Source organism: Triticum aestivum, chromosome 4D (assembly GCF_018294505.1).
Source record: "Triticum aestivum cultivar Chinese Spring chromosome 4D, IWGSC CS RefSeq v2.1, whole genome shotgun sequence".
NCBI classification, from domain to species: Eukaryota; Viridiplantae; Streptophyta; class Magnoliopsida; order Poales; family Poaceae; genus Triticum; species Triticum aestivum.
Window position 1 is genome coordinate 73787430 of NC_057805.1, and position 20834 is coordinate 73808263.

General features: G+C 43.6%; 1 protein-coding gene across 1 annotated transcript; it reads right to left on the minus strand.

Annotated features, from left to right (window-relative positions):
* Positions 1-900: 900 nt before the first annotated feature.
* On the minus strand, positions 901-19838 carry LOC123099653 (ankyrin repeat and protein kinase domain-containing protein 1). The gene is made up of 12 exons (XM_044521772.1): positions 19683-19838; positions 19527-19598; positions 18877-19050; positions 18652-18780; positions 17762-17901; positions 17163-17246; positions 3048-3173; positions 2514-2666; positions 1978-2079; positions 1353-1523; positions 1189-1268; positions 901-1061 (listed from the first exon to the last, which is right to left on the minus strand). Exons 1-12 carry the CDS (start codon positions 19735-19737, stop codon positions 1040-1042), a joined length of 1308 nt encoding a protein of 435 aa, XP_044377707.1. The 5' UTR covers positions 19738-19838; the 3' UTR covers positions 901-1039.
* Between the last annotated feature and the right edge of the window lie 996 nt (positions 19839-20834).

A 20834-nucleotide genomic window follows, 5' to 3' on the forward strand; every position in this document is an offset into this window, starting at 1 on the left:
CGGAAGGAAATTTGCGGGTCACCTTTGGAGATGCCCTAAATGAGTATAATGGGTATTCTCCGTCCATGTTTGGTTCAACTAAATGAACTAAAATATCAAAATCGTATCGCCTTTGAACAGTGGAGCATGGCAAATCCAAGAATAAGAATGTACATCAAACTTGTACAGAAACAAAGAAACCCCTACCTAGAAAACCTCCACAGAGTAATTATCTTACGAGAAATGAAGCGGATCAGCGTAAGAGTCATGTATGTGTGCAATGATGTTACCAAAAATGAAGCAAAACAACAGAAATTTCGTGAGGCATCATAATTTCGCAAGAAAATTAAAGTATAGATGATGCAAAATCAAGTATTCAAAGGCTAAAACTAATCATATATAATGCTGGATGTAACACTTGGACTTGAGAGGAGGCACACAGGCACATTCTAGTTGAGGTGATACAGCTATATATGATTTGACAGGTGCTCCACAACTAATACTTTTTGATGCAACCACATATCACATCAGACTAACTATGATGAGCATATTACACGTGATGACCAGTTAAGAATAGTATATGGCTAACAGCAACAAGGAATATTAACAGTGTCCACGCAAAAGAAAAAAAGGAACATAAACAGTGCCAATGATTTTCCCTAAGTAAAATATCAACAATTTGCGAATTCATGCTAGCAGCTTATCTCAATTATCAGTGCAAAGAACCACTCTTCGACAAAAACGTGCAGGAATTGGCAATGCAAAGTAGCATGATCTTCTGCCAACATTTCGCTCCAGCAATAACCAATTCAATTCACCACCACTGCTGCCACGCTTCCATACAGAACAGGATGTGAGTTTCATAAAACTCAAAATAAGTAGCCACTAGTCAGAAACATGTTTTCCTGTAAGCTGCTGCTGCTGCTATTGTCCATGGATTACATCAAAACAGAGGGCGCCATAATTCGAAGTTCAGTGCTTTTGTCTGAGAATGCAAAAGAAAAAAAAGAGCTTGAGATTTAGCGTGAGCTTCTCTCTGCAGCGGGCATGCAGGGCATGATCACTTCAGTTCCATCGCCTTCCTGCATGAATCAGTTCATCACAACATTTTAAAAGAAATTCTACTAATACATTTTAAAAGAGGGCTCAAATTCTATGCAACATCTAGAATTACTCAAGAAAGAAGAAGATGAAAGGTGAATCCCTTACCTGAATAATTTCTCAATGTCTTTGTTTTCTGGGTCCAACTCTAAAGCACGCGAGAGTGCTTCATAAGCTCCACCATATACCTAAGGCACACACACAGCAGAATCAGATAACAGATACGAAAGATGCAATGAAATTGTCAGTTTGAACTCCATCTCTGAGTGCACCTTCATGAACATTAGAGCTGCTCCTTGCCGATAGTGCGCCTTTGCCCACTTCGGGCAAATTATCTTGCGTTCAGTTGCATCATCATAAGCCCTTTGTCCATCACCCATGCGAAGCCAGCAGAGGCTCCTGTTTGATAACAACTTAGGATCGAAGTTATCCATCTTCAGTGCCTGCAACAGACAAAACAGTGCAAAATAGCTATTGGAAATGCTGCTCAGTTTAGAGACCCAGCGGTGTGTCATTTGTTTCATAAGTACATGAAACAAAAAATGAAGCTGTGACAAAAAGAGCAACTCCGACCTGAAATTCCTCCCAGTGAAATGGAAGACCAAGATGAATGTGTATTCATTCTCTTTTTTTCACACAATTATCACAATTTTTGTTACCCCTAGCTTTGGCGTGAAACTTAAGTCTACACTGTGTAGCTAAAACCCCATCCCCATATTGCTATGAGATGCGCACATTAGTAGTGAGTAGTGACTTATCTTTCAACAGGTGAGTCTGTTGATAAATGGTCAATATTTATCCATTGCCAAGGTGTGAACTAATGCTAATGATAAACCAACCAAATCAATGCTAATGATAAAAACTAAATCGTAATGGAGGTTCCACTGGTATATGCACCTGTGTGTAGAGCACTGATGCATTTAGATAACTTTGCTTCTTAAATGCTTCATCTGCTTGGAGTTTCAGCTCGGACATCCTCTTTTTCACAAAATTGTCATCCTAGGAAATTCATAAGAGCTCAAGTCTGGTGCGTGAGGGAGAAACAGCACTATAGCAAGATATCAAGGTGAAGTGAACAAATACAAGAAACAGTTTTAGTTAATTCAAGATTTCACAATCCCACTTGCAACGCTGATAGGAAATGAAGTAAGAGAGCTATTTAAATAAATAAAATGAATTGGTCCACCTGTTATTTTGAAACAAAATAAGAATTAATGTATTACCATTTGAGCAAGGCAGGTTATCAAATAAAGCATCATTAAAATAAAATGATTTTTCAGGAACAATGCAAATGCAAGAAAACACATGCGGATTCGATGAGTTTCCTATATGAAGTTTTGGTTAAACATCAAGTTGGCACCACACCAATACTGTTCAGAGTTAGCATGAACAAAATAGTCATAGGTGTGCAAGAAAATATGCTAGTGACATACCTCAAGTTGCTTGATTTCCATCTCCACGTGACTAATGATTCCATCAACGCTCCAATTTGCCGCAGTTGAAACAGGAGAGGTGAAAGGAAAGAGAAGCTCAACGTCTTCCCGTGTACCATACTCAACAGCCAACTCTATTGGCAACCTACCAAACTGTAGAGAAACAAGGAAAGCTTTACAAAAGCAATATTCAACATTAAGAAATAAGCTTTGTTCTAGACATGATCAATGCAAACCGTATTGAATTATTGATGGACTACCCTCACATTAGGTCAATGTAATGGTAGTGTGTCGCATCTATACATACCTGACAAAATTAAGGACACGGCACAAAGGAGGAAAGGCAAAACGATAACAAGCTTATACAAATATGGCAACTTAGCACAGCATTTTATTTTTCTTTTGCAGATAGCATCATGTAGGCCTATTTACCGCATAACTCTTACGTTTGTTGCATATCAATACAGGACAGGTCTACCTAAACTACAAAGCCAAGCCAGAGACAAGAATATGTGACAAAAAGAGCATTCTCACCCTGTCAAAAACATTTGGGTTTGCACCAGCTTCCAACAAGCACTTAATAGCTTCAGTTAAGCCCTTTTCTGCAGCCGTCAGCAAAGGATCATAATAAGGAAAAACACCGCTCACATTAGCTCCACCCTATCAGAAAAAGGCGTAGAAGAAAGTCAATCATACAATTGTGTGGTCGTTGATACAAAGATAACTAAATCAAACCTCAGTTATATAGAAATTGTTAAATTGTGATCCAAATTCTATTGTATTGGACTAGACGTAGTACATACGGTGTGGGCCTTTGCGTTGGTACAGATGCGTACGAGTACAACTCGTTTACTTGTCCTCCAAGGACTCTCATATATTGCCCTCATATATACCCCATGTAGTCGCACCTCAGACGGCATGTCGTCTCGTGCTTGTAATACTCCTCCTCATAGTGATTGCGCCTTCGTGCGTCCGTGGTTTTCTCCCGTAAGGGTTTCCACGTAAAAATCCATGTCTCTTTGTCTCGTTTATTTCTCGTTATTATCTAACAAGTGGTATACAGAGCCAAGTTACAGATACGAGATTTGACATCGGGAAATTAGGGTTGCGGCCTCCAGTGCGCCGCCGCCGACGCGACCTGGCGATCCGAAGCCAGATCGATTAAAAGTCGAGACCGACAGTTTTTCTACTGCTGATCCGATTCCTACCCGAGCAATCCACGCTGCTGTCAAATCACAAGATTCACTGAGTTCCGCTGCTGTTTCCCGTCCACGACAGCCGCGCAACGGAGTTGCTGCTGCTCCAAGTCTACGTACAGGATCAAGTCCCGAGGCCTATCCGCCGAGTCGCTGCAACTCCAGGTGAAGACCGAATCAAGCAAATCAAATTGCTACTACTATTAGTACTTTTACTAGTAGTGCTACTCATGTTCATCACGTGAAGCCAAGATCAGATTTTGTTCCCGATTGCTACATGCACACACTACCAGGTGCTATTTACTCTGTTTGTTTGACCGCAAATTAATTCTGTCCAGAATTTTTTCTACCGGCTTGTACTACTTTGTGAACACAGATTTAATCTACTCATGGCATCCATGAAGTACGATCTTCCGCTGCTGGACCGTGACACAAGGTTTACCCTATGGCAAGTCAAGATGCGGGCGTTGTTGGCACAGTCTGACTATGATGTAGCACTGGATAGTTTTGGAAAGAATAGAATTCAGGACTGGACTGATAAGGAGAAAAAAAATTGATTCTAAGGCTTTGTCACTAATTCAACTCCATTTGCATAATAATATTTTGCAGGAAGTTTTAAGCAAGAAAACTGCCGCCGCTCTATGGTTAAAGCTGGAAGGGATTTGCATGACTAAAGATCTCACCAGCAAGATGCATCTGAAGCAAAAATTATTCCTGCACAGGTTACCCGAGGGAGGTAATGTTTTGAATCATATTTCAGAATTTAAAGAGATCATATCTGATCTAGCGGTAATGGAGGTTAAGTATGAAGAGGAAGATACTGCTTTAATGTTGCTTTGTTCACTGCCAAGTTCTTATACCAATTTTAGAGACACCATATTATACAGTCGTGATACTCTCACACTTAATAAAGTTTATGAAGCTTTGAACTCTAAGGAGAAGATGAAATTAATGGTGCCTCATGATGGTTCAAGTTCATCCCAAGCCGAGGGATTATCTGTTCGTGGCAGGACAAAGGAGAAGGACTCACATAATGGAAACAGAGGCAAAAGTAAGAACGGCTATAGGGGCCGGTCGCAATCCAGAGACAAGAAGTATTGCAGGTATTGCAAGAGAGACAGGCATGACATCTCAGAGTGTTTCAAGTTGCAGAACAAGGAAAAGAGAAAAGGTAACAAACAAGGTGACAATTCTGCTAACGTTGCTCGTGATGATAGTTCCGATGATGCTCTTGTCGTTATTGCTGGATGTGCTGAGACCAATGATGAGTGGGTACTTGACACCGCATGCACTTTTCATATGTTCCACATAAAGATTGGTTTAACACTTTTGATTCCAACACTTCTGCTGGTTCTGTTTTGGGTTTTGATAATTCACCATGCAAGATTGAAGGCATTGGTTCCGTTCGAATCAAGATGTTTGATGGCACAGTCAGAACTTTGACAGATGTTCGTGTTGGAAATATGCCCTAGAGGCAATAATAAATAAGTTATTATTATATTTCCTTGTTCATGATAATCGTTTATTATCCATGCTAGAATTGTATTGGTAGGAAACTCAGATACATGTGTGGATACATAGACAACACCATGTCCCTAGTAAGCCTCTAGTTGACTAGCTCGTTGATCAATAGATGGTTACGGTTTCCTGACCATGGACATTGGATGTCGTTGATAACGGGATCACATCATTAGAAGAATGATGTGATGGACAAGACCCAATCCTAAGCCTAGCACAAGATCGTGTAGTTCGTTTGCTCAGAGCTTTTCTAATGTCAAGTATCATTTCCTTAGACCATGAGATTGTGCAACTCCCGGATACCGTAGGAATGCTTTGGGTGTACCAAACGTCACAACGTAACTGGGTGGCTATAAAGGTGCACTACAGGTATCTCCGAAAGTGTCTGTTGGGTTGGCACGAATCGAGACTGGGATTTGTCACTCCGTGTAAACGGAGAGGTATCTTTGGGCCCACTCGGTAGGACATCATCATAATGTGCACAATGTGACCAAGGAGTTGATCACGGGATGATGTGAGTTACGAAACGAGTAAAGAGACTTGCCGGTAACGAGATTGAACAAGGTATCGGGATACCGACGATCGAATCTCGGGCAAGTAACATATCGATAGACAAAGGGAATTGTATAAGGGATTGATTGAATCCCCGACATCGTGGTTCATCCGATGAGATCATCGTGGAACATGTGGGAGCCAACATGGGTATCCAGATCCCGCTGTTGGTTATTGACCGGAGAACGTCTCGGTCATGTCTGCATGGTTCCCGAACCCGTAGGGTCTACACACTTAAGGTTCGATGACGCTAGGGTTATAGGGAAAGTATGTACGTGGTTACCGAATGTTGTTCGGAGTCCCGGATGAGATCCCGGACGTCATGAGGAGTTCCGGAATGGTCCGGAGGTAAAGATTTATATATGGGAAGTCCTGTTTTGGTCACCGGAAAAGTTTCGGGTGATATCGGTAATGTACCGGGACCACCGGAAGGGTCCCGGGGGTCCACCAAGTGGGGCCACCAGCCCCAGAAGGCTGCGTGGGCCAAGTGTGGGAGGGGACCAGCCCCAGGTGGGCTGGTGCGCCCCCCCCCCCCACCAAGGCCCAAGGCGCATGGGTGAGTGGGCGGGGGCAAACCCTAGGTCCAGATGGGCCTTAAGGCCCACCCTAGTGGCGCCCCCCCCTCTCCTCCCCTTGGCCGCCCCCCCTAGATGGGATCTAGGGCTGGCCGCCAGCCCTTGGGGTGGGAACCCTAGAGGGGGCACAGCCCCCCCCCCTATATATAGTTGAGGTTTGGGGCTGCCCATACACATGAGAACGTCTCTCTTTCGGTGCAGCCCTACCCCTCTCCCTCCTCCTCCTCTCCCGCGGTGCTTGGCGAAGCCCTGTGGGATTGCCACGCTCCTCCATCACCACCACGCCGTCGTGCTGCTGCTGGATGGAGTCTTCCCCAACCTCTCCCTCTCTCCTTGCTGGATCAAGGCGTGGGAGACGTCACCGGGCTGCACGTGTGTTGAACGCGGAGGCACCGTTCTTCGGTGCTTAGATCGGAATCAACCGCGATCTGAATCGCTACGAGTACGACTCCCTCATCCGCGTTCTTGCAACGCTTCCGCATCGCGATCTACAAGGGTATGTAGATCCACTCCCCTTCCCCTCGTTGCTAGAGTACTCCATAGATTGATCTTGGTGATGCGTAGAAAATTTTGAATTTCTGCTACGTTCCCCGACAGTGGCATCATGAGCTAGGTCTATGCGTAGTTTCTATGCACGAGTAGAACACAAAGTAGTTGTGGGCGTAGATGTTGCCAATTCTTCTTGCCGCTACTAGTCTTATCTTGTTTCGGCGGCATTGTGGGATGAAGCGGCCCGGACCGACCTTACACGTACACTTACGTGAGACAGGTTCCACCGACTGACATGCACTAATTGCATAAGGTGGCTAGCGGGTGTCTGTCTCTCCCACTTTAGTCGGAACGGATTCGATGAAAAGGGTCCTTATGAAGGGTAAATAGAAATTGGCATATCACGTTGTGGTTTTACGTAGGTAAGAAACGTTCTTGCTAGAAACCTATACAAGCCACGTAAAAACTTGCAACAACAATTAGAGGACGTCTAACTTGTTTTTGCAGCATGTGCTATGTGATGTGATATGGCCAGAAGATGTGATAAATGATATATGTGATGTATGAGATTGATCATATTCTTGTAATAGGAATCATGACTTGCATGTCGATGAGTATGACAACCGGCAGGAGCCACAGGAGTTGTCTTTATTTTTTTTGTATGACCTGCATGTCATTGATTAACGCCATGTAAATTACTTTACTTTATTGCTAAGCGCGTTAGCCATAGAAGTAGAAGTAAACGTTGGCGTGACAACTTCATGAAGACACAATGAAGGAGATCATGATGATGGAGATCATGGTTTCATGCCGGTGACAAAGATGATCATGGTGCCCCGAAGATGGAGATCAAAGGAGCAAAATGATATTGGCCATATCATGTCACTATTTGATTGCATGTGATGTTTATCATGTTATGCATCTTATTTGCTTAGAACGACGGTAGTAAGTAAGATGATCCCTCACTAAAATTTCAAGAGACGTGTTCCCCCTAACTGTGCACCGTTGCGAAGGTTCGTTGTTTCGAAGCACCACGTGATGATCGGGTGTGATAGATTCTAACGTTCGAATACAACGGGTGTTGACGAGCCTAGCATGTACAGACATGGCCTCGGAACACATGCGAAACACTTAGGTTGAATTGACGAGCCTAGCATGTACAGACATGGCCTCGGAACACAAGAGACCGAAAGGTCGAACATGAGTCGTATAGTAGCTACGATCAACATGGAGATGTTCACCGATGATGACTAGTCCGTCTCACGTGATGATCGGACACGGCCTAGTTTGACTCGGATCATGTATCACTTAGATGACTAGAGGGATGTCTATCTGAGTGGGAGTTCATTAATCAGATGAACTCAATTATCATGAACATAGTCAAAAAGGTCTTTGCAAATTATGTCATACGCTTTAGTTCTACTGTTTAAGATATGTTCCTAGAGAAAATTTGGTTGAAAGTTGGTAGTAGCAATTATGCGGACTGGGTCCGTGAACTAAGGATTGTCCTCATTGCTGCACAGAAGGCTTATGTCCTTAATGCACCGCTCGGTGTGCTGAACCTCAGCGTCGTCTGTAGATGTTGCGAAACATCTGGCATACACGTTTTGATGACTACGTGATAGTTCAGTGAGTAATGCTAACGGTTTAGAATTGTGGCACCAAAGACGGTTTTTGAAACGTCGCAGAACATATGAGATGTTCCGAAGATTGAAATTGGGATTTCAGACTAGTGCCCACGTCAAGAGGTATGAGACCTCTGACAAGTTTCTTAAGCCTGCAGACTAAGGGAGAAAAGCTCAATCGTTGGAGCATGTGCTCAGATTGTCTGAGTGCCACAATCGCTTGAATCGAGTGGGAGTTAATCTTCCAGATGAGATAGTGATGGTTCTCCATAGTCACTGCCACCAAGCTATTAGAGCTTCGTGATGAACTATAACATATCAGGGATAGATATGATGATCCTTGAGCTATTCGCGATGTTTGACACCGCGAAAGTAGAAATCAAGAAGGAGCATCAATTGTTGATGGTTAGTAAAACCACTAGTTTCTAGAAGGGCAAGGGCAAAAGGGATACTTCATGAAACAGCAAGTCATTTGCTGCTCTAGTGAAGAATCCCAAGGTTGAACCCAAACCCGAGACTAAGTGCTTCTGTAATGAGGGGAACGGTCACTGAAGCAGTACTACCCTAGATACTTGGTAGATGAGAAGGCAGGCAAGGTCGACAGAAGTATATTGGATATACATTATATGAATGTGTACTTTACTAGTACTCCTAGCAGCACCAGGGTATTAGATACCGGTTCGGTTGCTAAGTGTTAGTAACTCGAAATAAAAGCTGCGGAATAAACGAAGACTAGCTAAAGGTGAGATGACGATATGTGTTGGAAGTGTTTCCAAGGTTGATGTGATCAAGCATCGCATGCTCCCTCTACCATCGAGATTTGGTGTTTGCGTTGAGCATGATTGGATTATGTTTATCGCAATACGGTTATTCATTTAAGGAGAATAATGGTTACTCTGTTTATTTGAATAATACCTTCAATGGTCTTGCACCTAAAATGAATCTCGATCGTAGTGATACACATGTTCGTGCCAAAAGATATAAAATAGTAATGATAGTTCCACATACTTGTGGCACTGCCATTTGAGTCATATTGGTATAGAACGCATGAAGAAGCTCCATGTAGATGGATCTTTGGACTCACTCGTTTTTGAAAAGATTGAGACATGCGAACCATGTCTATTGGTATATATGCATGAAGAAACTCCATGCAGATGGATCGTTTGGACTCACTTGATTTTGAATCACTTGAGACATGCAAATCATACCACATGGGCAAGATGACTGAAAGTCCTCGTTTTCAGTAAGATGGAACAAGAGAGCAACTTATTGGAAGTAATACATTTTGATGTATGCAGTCCAATGAGTGCTGAGGCACAGAGTGGATATCGTTAAGTTCTAACTTCACAGATGATTTGAGTAGATGCTGAGTGTATTTACTTGATGAAACACAAGTCTGAATTATTGAAAGGTTCAAGTAATTTCAGAGTGAAGTTGAAGATCGTCGTGACAAGAGGATAAAATGTTTGTGATATGATCATAGAGATGAGTATCTGAGTTACGAGTTTGGCACACAATTAAGACACTGTGGAAAGTGTTTCACAATTAATACCGCCTGGAACACCATAGTGTGATGGTGTGTCCGAACATCATAACTGCACCCCATTGGATATGGTGCATACCATGATGTTTCTTATCAAATTACCACTATCGTTTATGGGTTAGGCATTAGAGACAACCGCATTCACTTTAAAAGGGGCACCACGCAATTCCGTTGAGACGACACCGTTTAGAGAAACCTAAGTTGTCATTTCTTAAAAGTTTGGGGCTGCGATGCTTATGTGAAAAAGTTTCAGGCTGATAAGCTCGAACCCAAAGCGGATATATGCATCTTCATAGAATACCCAAAACAGTTGGGTGTACCTCCTATTTCAGATCTGGAAGCAAAAGTAATTGCTTCTAGAAACGGGTCCTTTCTCGAGGAAAAGTTTCTCTCGAAAGAATTGAGTGGGAGGATGGTGGAGACTTGATAAGGTTATTGAACCGTCACTTCAACTAGTGTGTAGCAGGGCACAGGAAGTTGTTCCTGTGGCACCTACACCAATTGAAGTGTAAGCTTATGATAGTGATCATGAAACTTCGGATCAAGTCACTACCAAACCTCGTAGGACGACGAGGATGCGTAATACTTCAGAGTAGTACGTGATCCTGTCTTGGAAGTCATGTTGTTGGACAACGATGAACCTATGAGCTATGGAGAAGCGATGGTGGGCCCATATTCCGAAAAATGGTTAGAAGCCATGAAATCCGAGATGGATCTTTAAGAAGAAGACGGACGTGGACGGTAATGTTACCGTCTATGAAGCTCGACTTGTGGCTAAGAGTATTTCCACAAATTCAAGGAGTTGACTACGATGAGATTTTCTCATCCGTAGCGATGCTTAAGTCCGTCGGAATCATGTTAGCATTAGCTGCATTTATGAAATCTGGCAGATGGATGTCAAAACAAGTTTCCTTACCAGTTTTCGTAACGAAAGGTTGTATGTGATACAATCAGAAAGGTTTTGTCGATCCTAAGGATGCTAAAAGGTATGCTGGCTCCAGCGATCCTTCCATGGACTAGAGCAAGCATCTCGGAGTCAGAATATACGCTTTGATGGAGTGATCAAAGTTTTTGGGTTTATACAAGGTTTGTTGGAAACTTGTATTTACAATAAAGTGAGTGGGAGCGCTACAACATTTCTGATAAGTATATGTGAATGACATATTGTTGATCCGAAATGATGTAAAATTTCTGGAAAGCATAAAGGGTTGTTTGAAAGGAGTTTTTCAAAGGAAGACCTGGATAAAAGCTACTTACATATTGGGCATCAAGATCTATAGAGATAGATCAAGACGCCCGATGATACTTTCAAAGAACGCACACCTTGACATGATTTTGAAAGAGTTCAAAATAGATCAGCAAAGAAGGAGTTCTTGGCTGTGTTACAAGGTGTGAGTATTGAGTAAGACTCAAGACCTGACCACAACAGAAGAGAGAGAAAGGACGAAGGTCGTCCCCTATGCTTTAGACGTAGGGCTCTACAGTATGCTATGTTGTGTACCGCACATGAAGTGTGCCTTGCCATGAGTTGGTCAAGGGGTACAATAGCGATCCGGGAATGGATCACATGACAGCGGTCGAACTTATCCTTAGTACCTAGTGGACTAAGGAATTTTCTCGATTATGGAGGTGAAAAGGAGTTCGTCGTAAAGGGTTACGTCGATGCGAACTTTGACACTAATCCGGATGACTCTGAGTAGTAAACCGGATTCGTATAGTAGAGCAGTTATTTGAAATGGCTCCAAATAGCGCGTGGTAGCACCCACAAGATGACATAGATATTCGTAAAGCACACGGTTCTGAAAGGTTCAGACCCGTTGACAAATAACCTCTTTCACAAGCATAACATGATCAAACCAGAACTCATTGAGTGTTAATCACATAGTGATGTGAACTAGATTGTTGACTCTAGTAAACTCTTTGGATGTTGGTCACATGGTGATGTGACCTATGAGTGCTAATCACATGGTGATGTGGACTAGATTATTGACTCTAGTGCAAGTGGGAGACTGTTGGAAATATGCCCTAGAGGCAATAATAAATAAGTTATTATTATATTTCCTTGTTCATGATAATCGTTTATTATCCATGCTAGAATTGTATTGGTAGGAAACTCAGATACATGTGTGGATACATAGACAACACCATGTCCCTAGTAAGCCTCTAGTTGACTAGCTCGTTGATCAATAGATGGTTACGGTTTCCTGACAATGGACATTGGATGTCGTTGATAACGGGATCACATCATTAGGAGAATGATGTGATGGACAAGACCCAATCCTAAGCCTAGCACAAGATCGTGTAGTTCGTTTGCTCAGAGCTTTTCTAATGTCAAGTATCATTTCCTTAGACCATGAGATTGTGCAACTCCCGGATACCGTAGGAATGCTTTGGGTGTACCAAACGTCACAACGTAACTGGGTGGCTATAAAGGTGCACTACAGGTATCTCCGAAAGTGTCTGTTGGGTTGGCACGAATCGAGACTGGGATTTGTCACTCCGTGTAAACGGAGAGGTATCTCTGGGCCCACTTGGTAGGACATCATCATAATGTGCACAATGTGACCAAGGAGTTGATCACGGGATGATGTGAGTTACGGAACGAGTAAAGAGACTTGCCGGTAATGAGATTGAACAAGGTATCGGGATACCGATGATCGAATCTCGGGCAAGTAACATATCGATAGACAAAGGGAATTGTATACGGGATTGATTGAATCCCCGACATCGTGGTTCATCCGATGAGATCATCGTGGAACATGTGGGAGCCAACATGGGTATCCAGATCCCGCTGTTGGTTATTGACCGGAGAACGTCTCGGTCATGTCTGCATGGTTCCCGAACCCGTAGGGTCTACACACTTAAGGTTCGATGACGCTAGGGTTATAGGGAAAGTATGTACGTGGTTACCGAATGTTGTTCGGAGTCCCGGATGAGATCCCGGACGTCATGAGGAGTTCCGGAATGGTCCGGAGGTAAAGATTTATATATGGGAAGTCCTGTTTTGGTCACCGGAAAAGTTTCGGGTGATATCGGTAATGTACCGGGACCACCGGGAGGGTCCCGGGGGTCCACCAAGTGGGGCCACCAGCCCCAGAAGGCTGCGTGGGCCAAGTGTGGGAGGGGACCAGCCCCAGGTGGGCTGGTGCGCCCCCCCCCCCCACCAAGGCCCAAGGCGCATGGGAGAGTGGGAGGGGGCAAACCCTAGGTCCAGATGGGCCTTAGGGCCCATCTAGTGGGGCGCCCCCCCTCTCCTCCCCTTGGCCGCCCCCCTTGATGGGACCTAGGGCTGGCCGCCTCCTCTTGGGGGTGGAAACCCTAAGGGGGGCGCAGCCCCCTCCCCCCCTATATATAGTTGAGGTTTGGGCTGCCCAAGACACACGAGAACGTCTCTCCTCTCCCGCGGTGCTTGGCGAAGCCCTGTGGGATTGCCACGCTCCTCCATCACCACCACGCCGTCGTGCTGCTGCTGGATGGAGTCTTCCCCAACCTCTCCCTCTCTCCTTGCTGGATCAAGGCGTGGGAGACGTCACCGGGCTGCACGTGTGTTGAACGCGGAGGCACCGTTCTTCGGTGCTTAGATCGGAATCAACCGCAATCTGAATCGCTACGAGTACGACTCCCTCATCCGCGTTCTTGCAACGCTTCTGCATCGCGATCTACAAGGGTATGTAGATCCACTCCCCTTCCCCTCGTTGCTAGAGTACTCCATAGATTGATCTTGGTGATGCGTAGAAAATTTTGAATTTCTTCTACGTTCCCCAACAGTTCGGTATATTCCGAAGATGAAGAGAAATCTTATCTCTGTGAGTGCCCTTGATGCAAAGGGGTACAAGTATTCAGGTGGAGATAGTGTTTTGAAGGTCACCAAAGGTTCCCTTATTGTGATGAAAGGTGACTTAAGTTCGACCAATGGTCTTTATTACCTTCGAGGTTCTACCATTTCAGGTAACGCTACTCCAGTTATTTCAAAGAATTCTGATTGTGATGCTGCTAACCTTTGGCATATGCGTCTTGGACATATGAGTGAACTTGGTTTGGCAGAGTTAAATAAGAGAGGTCTTCTTGATGGATATGAACCTGGTAAACTGAAATTTTGTGAGCATTGTATCTTCGGCAAGCACAAGAGGGTGAAGTTCAACACTTCGACTCATACAACCGAAGGTATTCTTGATTATGTGCATTCTGATTTATGGGGACCATCTCGCAGAAAGTCACTAGGTGGTGCTAGTTACATGCTGACTATTATTGATGATTATTCGAGAAAAGTTTGGCCTTATTTCTTGAAGCATAAATATGAAGCATTCTCAGCTTTTAAGGAGTGGAAGATTATGATTGAGAGACAAACTGAAAAGAAGGTAAAAATACTTCGCACTGATAATGGTATGAAATTCTGTTCTAAGCAATTTAAGAATTATTGCAAGTCTGAAGGCATTGTCAGACATTACACCGTTCCTTATACTCCTTAACAAAACGGTGTTGCTGAGTGTATGAACAGGACCATTATTTCCAGAGCCCGTTGCATGTTGTCCAATGCAGGTTTGCATAGGCGTTTTTGGGCTGAGGCCGCTTCCACTGCTTGTTATCTCATTAACCGTTCACCATCTATTGCTCTTAATAAGAAAACTTCAATTGAGGTATGGTCTGGTTCACCTGCTGATTATTGACAGTTGAGAGTTTTTTGTTGCACTGCTAATGCTCATGTTGATAATGGAAAGTTGGAGCCTAGAGCTGTTAAGTGCATCTTTCTTGGTTATAAATCTGGTGTTAAAGGTTTTAAATTGTGGAATCCTGAAACCCAGAAGGTTGTTATTAGCAGAAATGTTATCTTTAATGAATCTGCTATGTTACATGATGTTTCATCTACTAATGTTCCCGTTGAGAGTGAACATCAGCCTATTGTTCAGGAGCCTACTGTTCAGGTGGAGCATGTTATTGATTCAGGTGATACATCTGGTAATGAAATTATTGATGCACATGATGAACCCGTCGTTAATGATGATAATGTCACTCCCACTCCAAATCAGCCTATTGTTCCGCCCAGTTGGAATCTCGCACGTGACAGAGTTAGACGGGGTATTAATAAACCGGACAGGTTAATTGAAGAGTGCAATATTGTTTCTTTTGCTTTATCTGTTGCAGAAGAAATTGAAGGTAATTCTGAGCCTTCTTCATATTCCGAGGCTATTATTTCGGGTGATAGTAATAAGTGGATGACTGCTATACATGATGAGATTGAATCACTTGAAAAGAATGGCACTTGGGATTTAGTAAGATTACCTAGAGAGAAGAAACCTATTCGTTGCAAGTGGGTTTTCAAGAGGAAAGAAGGTGTTTCTCCTAATGATGATACAAGATATAAAGCAAGGTTAGTTGCTAAAGGTTACAGTCAAATTCCAGGTATTGACTATAACGAAGTCTTTTCTCCTGTTGTGAAGCATAGCTCTATTCGCACTTTACTCAGTATTGTTGCCATGCATGATTTTGAGCTGAACAATTGGATGTTAAGCATTTTTACATGGAGAATTAGAAGAGGATATTTATATGGAACAACCTGAAGGTTTTGTTATTCCTGGAAAAGAAAAGCTTGTATGTAAGTTAAAGAAATCTCTTTATGGATTGAAGCAATCCCCTAGACAGTGGTACAAGAGATTTGACACCTTTATGCTCTCTCAAGGTTTCAAAAGGTCTAATTATGATAGTTGTGTTTATTTGAAAATTGTCAAAGTTTCAACTATTTATTTGCTCCTTTATGTTGATGATATGCTTATTGCTGCAAAGTGTATGTCAGAGATTAATGAACTAAAGAAGCAATTGGGTAATGAATTTGAGATGAAGGATTTGGGTGCAGCAAAGAAAATTCTTGGCATGGAAATATCCAGAGATAGACCATCTGGAAAAGTGTATCTTAGTCAGAAGGGATATATTGATAAAGTTCTTCGTCGTTTTAATATGCATAATGCCAAGCCAGTAAGTACTCCGTTAGCTGCACACTTTAAGTTATCATCAGCCTTATGTCCTAAGTCAGATGCAGATATTGAGTACATGTCTAGAGTTCCCTATTCGAGTGCAGTTGGTTCACTTATGTATGCCATGGTTTGTTCTCGTCCGGATTTATCTTATGCATTGAGTGTTGTCAGTAGATACATGGCTAATCCTGGAAAAGAGCATTGGAGAGCAGTTCAGTGGATTTTCAGATACCTGCGAGGTACTTCTAATGCTTATTTACAGTTTGGGAAAACTAGAGATGGACTTGTTGGTTTTGTTGATTCTGATTTTGCTGGTGATTTGGATAAGAGAAGATCACTCACAGGTTATGTTTTCACCATTGGTGGTTGTGCTGTGAGTTGGTTAGCAACTTTGCAGTCTATTGTGGCTTGTTCCACTACTGATGCCGAGTATATGGATATTTCTGAGGCATGCAAAGAAGCTATCTGGTTGAGAGGTTTGTACGCTGAGCTTTGTGGAGATTCATCTTGCCCTACCATATTTTCTGACAGTCAAAGTGTCATATATCTTACAAAGAATCCAATGTATCATGAGAGGACAAAGCACATTGATGTCAGATTTCATTATATTCGAGATGTTGTTGCTGAAGGCGATTTGAAGGTATGCAAGATAAGTACTCATGATAATCCTGCTGATATGATGACAAAGCCAGTTCCGACCAATAAGTTTGAGCTTTGCTCAGGCTTAGTTGGTATTTCTCACTAGTCCTATGGACTTTGACGCACAAGGTGTTTATGCTGATTTGGATGGAGTTATTTACTTTTTCGACTACGGGAGGGAATTTGGCTCAAGGTGGAGATTGTTAAATTGTGATCCAAATTCTACTGTATTGGACTGGACGTAGTACATACGGTGTGGGCCTTTGCGTTGGTACCGACGCGTACGAGTACAACTCGTTTGCTTGTCCTCCAAGGACTCTCATATATTGCCCTCATATATACCCCATGTAGTCGCACCTCAGACGGCCTGTCGTCTCGTGCTTGTAATACTCCTCCTCATAGTGATTGCGCCTTCGTGCGTCCGTGGTTTTCTCCCGCAAGGGTTTCCACGTAAAAATCCATGTCTCTTTGTCTCGTTTATTTCTCGTTATTATCTAACAGAAATCCTACATTCCTACTGCAATATAAATAGGGGTACTGTACCTGAATCAATAGCTTCACACAGGACACGAAAGATTTGTCTAATGCCATGTTTAAAGGTCCAAGTATACGAGTAACAATGTTGGGCTGGCAAAAAAACAAGAACTTCATTTTCATGCCGGAATAAGCAATTCTAAGAGAAAAATGGAGTTTGTATGGAAAGGAGATGAGCTTCTTTGTGGGATTACAACTTATATAGTGATATGTCCCTTTGCTTCAACTGATTTTTCAGAGTTGTTGTGTGGGTTATTGAAACCACCATGTCTGGTTCGGCTCACACATTAAAGCTACGAGAAAGGCTTCTTTGGTTGTTTTTTGAAGGTTGCCAATATTTGCCACACTTTTTCCTAACATATCTAAGGTTACATGATGAAAATGAATGTTATACTTTGCAAACCTAAGAATCCTACCACACTATTTCTGAGTCGGTGACACAAGCGACCCAAGTTGCAGGAGGTGACTAACTCAAACTTTTGGAATGGCATGGTTAGTCACCAACCAAAAAGACCTACAGGTGAGAACAATTGGGGAAGTAGCAAAACCCAGAAAAGGGAAGAATTTGGAGTTAAAGACAACATATCAACAAAGAGTTTCAACAGTACATCTGACTTGTGCTCCAAAAGGATCTTGACAATACTAGGAAATCTTCTAAGAGTAGCATCCATGAGTGGTGTCCCAAGTTCTGACATAGCATGGACATTAGCTCCCCTCGCAAGAAGAAACTTCACTATTTCATAGTACCCTGAAGAGAAGAAAGAAAAAAAGTCATAACAGTATTACAAGTACATGAACAAAATCGTTTTTGCGCAAAAAAGTTTCAATAACTAGTGGGGGAATGATTTTTGTTGGTTCACATTTCTCTGAATATGAATACCATAATCAGTTAACATAAGAAGGCAGTAACATACTCAATACGTATCTGAGAACAGAAAATTAGGAATCACTTTGCAGAGAAATGTGAACCAACAAAAATCATTCCCCCACTATCAGTTCCTAATTTTCTGCTCTCAGATAATTCACTCATACTCTTGATCCTCTAAAGGTTCTTCTCTGTCAGTAACAAAAAGTACATCTAAGCCTTGCGGAAGCACTTTAGAGTGCCTAGAAGCTAAACAATCTGCTTCTTCTTTTCTCTAACCTAGAGCACTCTTATTTCAATACATACGAAGAAACTCCATGAAAGCCAGCTATCACTCCTATGAGACGGCTAACTCATAAAAGATTGATCACTTTGCAGACGCCGATGAACAGGAGAAACAAATAAGATCAGGCTACTTTTAATTTATGGCAACAAGAAAATTGTTTATATTAGGCTAGCTAATTAGCACTTGGTATAGTAAACCCACTTTTATCACCCTTGTAGGTCCAGCATAAAAACAATTTTGAGAAAGGAAAAGCTCAAGCACAAAACAAGGGAGCAAGGCAATAGTAAAAGACTGTGAGAATGAAACCAAGGAATATTCGGGCCAACAAGTGAAGTTCCATTTCATACCATGAACTACAGCCATATGAAGAAGGGTGATTTTTCCACGTCGCTGATGCAGATCAGCGCCATGATCCAGAAGGTACCTGACAGCAGGAAGGTGGCCATACATGATGGCATGCGACACGGGCGTAAACTCTAGCATTAAGACACACACAATCCATTGAATCAGTTCATGATCAGGTCATAAAAACTACATATGCTTTAGGATCGGGAAAGGCGTGCACGAATTACCCTGAGCGGTGTCAGGCATGTCGACATCCATCTTGACCTCCTCGACAAGATGCCGGTAGATCGGCAGCTTGCCGCCGCCGCCCGCGGCGTGTAGCGCGTTCATGCCCATGTAGGTGGTGTTGGTCACCATCGTCCGGATCCCATGCCCCTGCACGTCCAGCTCCTTTGCAATCTCTGAATTTCACACAGAAAAGGGGGACACTTTCAGTCAGGAATCGTGACAAGAACCCAGTACTGCAGCGCATATACAGTGCAATCAGAATCAGTAGGAAACAAAGGGGGCAATTTTAGTTACCAACCATGGCAAGAACGTAGTATATATATATATACACTACGCTGCAATCAGAATCAGGAAGACAGCGCCCAATCAAAACGTGGTACGGTATATACTATGCTGCTGCGTGGTTCTTCAGTAGTTGGTCAGAAACCCCCGATTTAATTGCAAGGAGAAGACCCAAACCCCGGGCATCCCAACCTAAATCACAAGCTAAATCCACATCCTGGAGACGTAATCTGCGGCAAGAACAGAATCGGAGCACAGACGGCGGCGAAACCCTAAGGCCGCGGCCAGATCTAGCGAGCAAATGGGCACAGGACGCCGGAGAGGGAGGGAGAGGGGTTGGGGAACTTGGTTAAGATGCGGCCCTTACTCTTGATCTCGCGGACGTCGCCGTTGTGGGCGGCTTCGAGGAACCTGGCCTCCGGCGGCCACCGGTCGCGCTCTGCACGGCAAGCGGAACGAACGATGAGACGGCGTGGGGGACGGAGCCGTACGTACAACTGAACTGAGGGTGTTTGTCGGTTACCTTCGCCGTGGAGGACCTCATACAGGCGAGGCAGCGGCCACTCCCGCATCCCCATCCTCCTCCCTCTCTCTTTTCCTTCGCCGGCGGTCGGGGTGGCGGTGGGGGTGGCGGTGGAGGAAGGGAGCTTCCGGAGTGGGTGGAGGGGGGTGGGGAATAAAAAGGGCGGGAGAGAGAGAGAGAGAGCAGGTGGACGACGCAATGGGATGCCGACACGTGCCCAAGCACGGGTCGTACGATCTGACACTCGTGCCAGGAGAAGCACGGCGCATGGCGGCCTCTTCCTTATGTTTCGAGTTTTGAAATTTGAATTCAAACTTCACAATCTTCTCCTTTCCACGGTGATTAGAGCAAATCTAGCAAGTCGCCATATTGACGCCCCATATGGATATGGTAAACGGCCCTTGCCAGGCGACTGGCTAAGACTTTGGCCGACCGCTTGCGCTATCGGATCAAAAGAACATCCTATATATGACCATAGCCGAAGCTCCACACACGCCATGCTTCAGTAGGACCCACGTGCCACTCAACCCTCCCTCAATGTTATCTCTTCCCTAGCCAGTCACTCCTTACCTTTTTTTCGTCGGCGACCATGGCTGATCTCCATCCCTCTTTCCAAGACGCCAGCGCGGGGTGGCCGCAGACATGAGCGTTGTTCGACGCCTCGCCCCGAGTTGTAGGAAGTGTTGGAAATATGCCCTATAGGCAATAATAAATGGTTATTATTATATTTCTTTGTTCATGGTAATTGTCTATTGTTCATGCTATAATTGTGTTATCCAGAAATCGTAATACATGTGTGAATACATAGACCACAACGTGTCCCTAGTAAGCCTCTAGTTGACTAGCTCGTTGATCAACCGATAGCCATGGTTTCCTGACTATGAACATTGGATGTCATTGATAACGGGATCACATCATTAGGAGAATGATGTGATGGACAAGACCCAACTTAAGCATAGCATAAAAGATCGTGTAGTTTCGTTTGCTAGAGCTTTTCCAATGTCAAGTATCTTCTCCTTAGACCATGAAATTGTGCAACTCCCGGATACCGTAGAAGTACTTTGGGTGTGCCAAACGTCACAACGTAACTGGGTGACTATAAAGGTGCACTACGGGTATCTCCGAAAGTGTCTGTTGGGTTGGCACGGATCG

Coding starts and splice junctions, on each gene's coding strand:
- LOC123099653 (XM_044521772.1), bottom strand. CDS start 19,737: ATGGGGATGCGGGAGTGGCCGCTGCCTCGCCTGTATGAGGTCCTCCAC. Junction 19,599..19,682: donor TGAGGTCCTCCACGGCGAAG/GTAACCGACAAA, acceptor CTTGCCGTGCAG/AGCGCGACCGGTGGCCGCCG. Junction 1,269..1,352: donor CAGCTCTAATGTTCATGAAG/GTGCACTCAGAG, acceptor TGTGTGCCTTAG/GTATATGGTGGAGCTTATGA.